At 52.2% G+C, this 6469-nt stretch overlaps 1 protein-coding gene across 1 annotated transcript; it reads left to right on the forward strand.

Moving 5' to 3' along the window:
* The first annotated feature begins 1632 nt into the window (after positions 1-1632).
* LOC119320157 (protein NRT1/ PTR FAMILY 7.3-like) lies at positions 1633-4918 on the forward strand. The gene is made up of 5 exons (XM_037594267.1): positions 1633-1893; positions 2456-2539; positions 2774-2946; positions 3070-3287; positions 3365-4918. Exons 3-5 carry the CDS (start codon positions 2820-2822, stop codon positions 4775-4777), a joined length of 1758 nt encoding a protein of 585 aa, XP_037450164.1. The 5' UTR covers positions 1633-1893; positions 2456-2539; positions 2774-2819; the 3' UTR covers positions 4778-4918.
* The last annotated feature ends 1551 nt before the right edge of the window (positions 4919-6469 follow it).

Consider the following 6469-nt stretch of genomic DNA (forward strand, 5'->3'; position numbering starts at 1 on the left):
ACTAATGACACACCTGTAGTGCGCCATTAGTATGTCTAAAGGTGCGCCATTACTATCTCACTTATTAATGGCGCACCACATAGGAGTGCGCCATTAGTAACAATTTTTTTTGATTTTTTTTATTTTTTTCAAAATTACCAATGGCGCACCACACATCAGATGCGTCATTAGTAATATATTACTAATGGCGCACCTGTATGTGGTGCGTCATTGCTATATAGCAATGGCGCACCACATACATGGTGTGCCATTAGCGTTCATATTATCTATAGCCCTTTTTCTAGTAGTGAGGTATATAGGATAACAACGATTATTGGTTTATGGTGTTAGCTTTAACGATTCTTTGCAAATTCCGCTTGATATTTCTCCTTGTACGAGGCAATAGACATTGAAGCTACCTAGCTATGATGTGGATTATCTACTCTAGGGCTCAAATGCTCGCTGGTGAAAAAAAATAAAAAATAGTAAAAATGGATGAAAATTGAGCTTTTTTTGCCATGACTTTCCCGAATGTCATTTCACGATGAAAACTTTCAAGCAAGGTTATCAGAATCACGACTCTATGGTACGACTCTACGACTTTATGATCCAAATTAACCACACTAATTGTACGATTTTTGTTAGTAAAATCAACGTTTTTACAATTCTGATAGTTAAGATTCTACTATCTGCGATGCTACAATCGGAGCTCCGATCTGATCCAGAATCACGATTCTGACAACCTTGCTTTCAAGCATTCAAAGAATTTGTCAAAGTTTGCCACTAAGAAATCAGATTTTTAAAATTGTTCTATTTTTATGGATTTTACTATTCAGATAGAGCTCAGAGCTCGAGAGCAAAAGAGGACTTTCGCCGAAGCTAGCACTTCCTTTCGTAGTTCCTCCCTTATTTTACTTCACATTTTAAGTTTTCTTGACCAGATTTCTAGAAACAAAGTATCAACATTTCCAGTACAAATCAATATCATTAGATTCATTATGGAATATATTTTCATATTTATGTATTAGTATTATGTATATTGATATCTTTTAATATTTTATCGCCTGCATTATTTTGTAAAATTTACAAAATTTGACTTAAGATATGAAAACACTAATATACTTTTGCAAAAAAAAACACTTATATACTTTCGCAAAAAAAACACTAATATACGAAGTAAAAGAGAAATGGAGGAAGCCGATTTGGTGGTTGCGACAGTCGACAAGCAAAGTTTCTGCCCCTTCAGGAAAACAGGAGACAAGGGATACCGTACTTCAATTTGAACTTAGAAGTAGGAGTAGATCTTAATCCAATGGCTGAGAATATAGCAAATCTCCGTGCGCTCAAGGCCTCAAGCAAGTTACGTGCGCCGCACCGTAACTTTCGTGTGGCTATGGCCGTTCCGATGGAGGCGTAGCTGGCTCACAATCACAGGATCTCCGGGAAAAGTAGTCGAGAAACCAGCTGTCACGGGCCATGCACGCTGCCACATTGTGTCGGCCGGCTCCTTTCCCCCGCAGGAGAAAACCAAAACGTACTAGTCACCAACACCGCGACTCCACCCAGTCGGTGAGCACCGCACCACTGCCGCCGCGCGCGCCCATAAATACGCGCCCACCCCACCCCCGGCTCACCTCACAAGCACACCCATTCCCTAGCTCCTTCTTCCCCGTCTCCGTTTGCTCGCCTGCCGGTGAGAGCAAGCAAGAAGCCGGCGAACTCGCCGTACGTGGTGCGGTTTTGCCCTGTAAATGTCTGGAGGCCTGCCCGGTTTCGTCGTCGAGGTGTCGTCCGGGCTAGAGGTGGCGCTCGTCCCCGTCTTAGGCGCCGTGGTCGTTTCCTTTGTGAAGCGCTCGTCGTCCCCGTCGCCGGAGAAGAAGCTGCGTTCCTGTACCGGAGGCTTCATCAACGAAGGTATATGGTATTAGTATACATATGTGCAGTGCATGACCGATGTTGTCTCCTCGTTACCGTGAGTACATGTACGGTGTACCATCATGCATGCGGCGACGTCAGCTCATGCGTGACTGCTTCCTTTCGTCTCGATCTTGACCTTCATTTCACCATTCTCCGATGGACTGGTTTCGCTAGATTCGAGCGCTGCTGTGCTGTGCAAAAGCATATAGGAGTAACTCTATTCACCGCTCTCAAGAGAGGTGGGATCCTATGCATGTACCACACGTGGGACCCCACAGGATTATGCTATACCATCCCCTAAATGTAGTCTTGGATGGATATATGTGTTTTTTTCTTCAGAAAAAAAGAGAAAGAAGTACCGGTAGTATGCACGCTTCTGAGCGGAGATCAGACAGTGCATGGCGATAAGCGCGCCACCGTCTCCACTTTGTCTGATCTGCTAAACAAACTGATCATGTTAGGTCGATATAGTGTCTTTTTCTTAACAAAAAGAGAAGAAATGGAGTATACTTTGGCAGTGGTCACATGGTTTCATCCTTGACATGAGCTGTACTCGCAGGTTGAACTAATCTGGCCGCCTTTTCAAGCCTCACACAAAGAAGTATCGGCGAAACTTCCTGCAGGACCGGACAAAACAAACAAGGTGCGTATCGTGTGGGCATCACATATTTATAGTATGATTGCACGCTGAAAATGTTGCAATATGCACGCCAACATTTCGTATAAAATAAGTACTGATAAGCAGGACTGCATCTACACCGCAGCCAACCGATTAGAGCGTATGTAAAATACAGAAAAAGAATACTTACTAGTATTGGTTAGGAATCTCAAGGATTATCTTCGTAATTTATTTTTTCTGAATTTTGTGATGGAGCAGCCGGAAGGTGAAGAAGGTTCAGAGAATTCACCGGACGATCAAGGCGATGGCTCCAAGCACCGTGGATCCCAAGTGCGTATCGCCCATCACTGAAGATGGGTCGATGGACAGGCGAGGAAACTCAGCAGTCAAAGCAAACACTGGGAAATGGAGATCTTCCATCCTGCTGCTAGGTAAAGCCTTGCTTTATTTGATGTTGTTCTTCGATCATATGCCACAGACACTCTGTTTTTGTCTATGAGTTAACTGGATCTGGATTCTGATCGAGATTTCTTGTGCTGTTGGTGATGATGCAGTTAACTATGCGCTTGTAACGTGTGCCTTCTTCGGCGTCGGGGTGAACCTGGTGGTGTTCCTCCGGCGGGTGCTCCACCAGGACAACGCCGAGGCGGCCAACAGCATCAGCAAATGGACCGGCACCGTCTACATCTTCTCCCTCATCGGCGCCTTCATGAGCGACTCCTACTGGGGCCGCTACATCACCTGCGCCATCTTCCAGATGATCTATGTCACGGTACGCTCAGCTCAAATCGATCGTAATACAGGCTTATTCTATTTTGGATTGTTCTGATCTGAACTTCTGATGACCAGGGACTTGTGGTACTGTCACTGGCGTCGTGGTTCCTGCTGGTGAAGCCCACTGGGTGCGGCGACGTGGAGACGCACTGCGACCCGCCGTCGACGGCGGGGGTCGCGCTCTTCTACCTGTCGACGTACATGATCGCGTTCGGCAACGGCGGGTACCAGCCGTCCATCGCCACGCTGGGCTCGGACCAGTTCGACGAGACGGACCCCGACGAGGCGCGCTCCAAGGTGGCCTTCTTCAGCTACTTCTACCTGGCGCTCAACGTGGGCTCCATCTTCTCCAACACGGTGCTGGTGTACTACGAGGACGCCGGGCAGTGGGTCATGGGCTTCTGGGTCTCGGCGGGCGCGGCGGCGCTGGCGCTCGTGCTCTTCCTCCTCGGCACCCCCAACTACCGCTACTTCAAGCCCACCGGCAACCCGCTCACCCGCATCGCGCAGGTGCTCGTCGCCGCGTGCCGCAAGTGGCGCGACCACGCGTCCACCCGCGGCGAGCTGCTCCACGAGCTGGACGGCGACGAGTCTTACAAGGAATCCGGCATCCGGAAGATCATGCACAGTGACCAGCTCAGGTACCTTGACAAGGCCGCGACGGTCACCGAGGAGGACTACTGCGAGCCGGAGAGGATAAAGGACCCGTGGAGGCTCTGCACCGTGACGCAGGTGGAGGAGGTGAAGTGCATCCTCAAGATGCTGCCCATCTGGATGTGCACCATCGTCTACTCGGTGGTTTTCACGCAGATGGCGTCGCTGTTCGTGGAGCAAGGGACCACCATGAACACTAACATCGGGTCGTTCCACGTGCCGGCCGCGAGCATGTCGGTGTTCGACATCCTCAGCGTGCTGGCGTTCATCGCCATCTACCGGCGCGTGCTGGTGCCGGTCATGGCGAGGCTGTCCGGGAACCCGCAGGGGCTGACCGAGCTGCAGCGCATGGGCGTCGGGCTCGTGATCGGCATGGGGGCGATGGTGGTGGCAGGCGTCGTGGAGGTGGAGCGGCTGAAGCGGGTGGCCGCGCCGGACCAGCCGAGCTCCCTGAGTGTCCTGTGGCAGGTGCCGCAGTACGCGCTGATCGGGGCTTCGGAGGTGTTCATGTACGTTGGGCAGCTGGAGTTCTTCAACGGGCAGGCGCCCGACGGCGTCAAGAGCTTCGGCAGCTCGTTGTGCATGGCGTCCATCTCGCTCGGGAACTACGTGAGCATCATGCTGGTCAGCGTGGTGACCAGCCTCACCGCCGGCGACAAGAGGCCTGGGTGGATCCCGGGTAACCTCAACTCCGGCCACCTCGACAGGTTCTACTTCCTCCTCGCAGCGCTCTCGCTCGTCGACCTCGCCGTGTACGTGGCCTGCGCGATGTGGTACAAGGGCATCAAGCTCGACAGCAACGAGGAGAAGGGAAAGGTGCCGGTGCATGTTTAGGGCCTTTTTCGTACCTTTGAGGTATCTATAAGTGGGCTTGCTATTGGTTCGGCCGACGTACTGGGCTGCCGATGCGCTTTCCCGTAGTAAAAATAATAAGTATGTCATCCTGTGTTTGCTGCATAGGCCCATGTTGCTTTCTGTCCTAGTTTCAACTCCAAGACCGAGAGTTCTTATGCTTGAAGAAATGTATCCAAGAGTCATGGTCCATGTCAAGCAAATTTCCTGACACGCACTCTCTGAATTTGATCGATCAAAAGGAAGCAAGTTTACCGGGATTATGATGACGATACCAAGCAATTTGGGATGCAACAGAGTGGTGATCAGTTCGGACTTCCTGGCGCTAATCAACACTACGCAAACCGGACGTAATATCCGGTCTCCGGATGAGGCTGTTGCATTACATCAAGATTGTGTTCTTTTCATGATGAGATTTGAGAATTGCCTAGTAGAGGCGAACTTGGTGGTGCATGGATCAGCTATGCTTGGTACCCAATATTGTAGTTCTTCGAGAGGTTCTTCGGGAGGATTATGGTTGATGTAGAGTGATGAACTACAAGTATCTGTTTATGGTGCTTCCTCGGTTCCTCCCATGCTATTTGATGCAGGGCAATGCCATTGGGTTGTCCCAATCTTCACAATTTGGAGGTGGCAAAGGAGAAATCACAAAGAACAAAACAAAACTCAAGACAGGTAACACTTGTTGAGTATATTGATTATTAAGAAAGATGAGATAGACTAGGATTTGTTCTGCCTTGTCTTGTAATTCAAGTGGATCATTGTACTCTAGTATATATGCCACGAGGCTCAAGTAATACAACGAACAATTCAACCAATCCCTCTTTCCCTTCTAACATGGTATCAGTTTCCGGATTCTAAACCCTAGCCGCCGCCGCTTCCGCACCCGCGCGCCGCTCCAGGGCGGTCGGCCTCCATGACCGCCGCCGGGGGCCGCGCCGCCCGTACCTAGGGTTCGTCCGCCGATCGTGTTGACCGGCTGCCCTAGAGAGCCTTTTCCCGAACCCTTGCTCCGGGGTTTTCTCTCTTCCGCCGGTCATCTTGATCGGCGGTTTCTTTTTGATTTTCCGATCTAATCTTATTGCGTCGCTCACCGCCGCCGTCGACCCCGTGCGCCTCTACTCCAACCCCGGCGCGATCGGCCGGCTTCTTCACCGACAAGCCTGCCCCGCGCGTCGTCCGCGCGTCTGCCTGCCGGTCGCCCCGACCCGGCGGCCTCGCGCGTCGTCTGCGCGTCTGCCCGCCGGTCGCCCCGACCTGGCGGCCTCGCGTCATGCGGCGGCCCTTCACCGCCACTATTCGCGCGCCGGCCCGCCCGTCGATCTACGCCGGCCGTCACCGCCCTGCTCCGACCGGGACTCCTGCATCACCCCGACCCGGCGGCCTCGCGCCATGCGGCGGCCAATCATAGCCGCCCTGCCGCCCGCTGTCGTCGGCTTCATCTCGGACTCCGCCGCCACCCTGTCTCCACCGAGCGGCGTCCCCGACCTCGCGCGCGATCGGATTGATCACCCGCCCGCCGCCGCGATCCGCCTCATCTACGCCGTGTGACCAACCTGGCCTGTCGGTGGCGCGCGCCTCCGCATGCCCCGTGAAGACCGTCCCGAGTTCAGCGCGCCCCTCTACCGATCGAGCAACGGGCTACTGTTGCGTCGCTTCATCGGGCCGCAGCAC

The sequence above is a fragment of the Triticum dicoccoides genome, chromosome 6B (genome assembly GCF_002162155.2).
Source record: "Triticum dicoccoides isolate Atlit2015 ecotype Zavitan chromosome 6B, WEW_v2.0, whole genome shotgun sequence".
NCBI lineage: Eukaryota > Viridiplantae > Streptophyta > Magnoliopsida > Poales > Poaceae > Triticum > Triticum dicoccoides.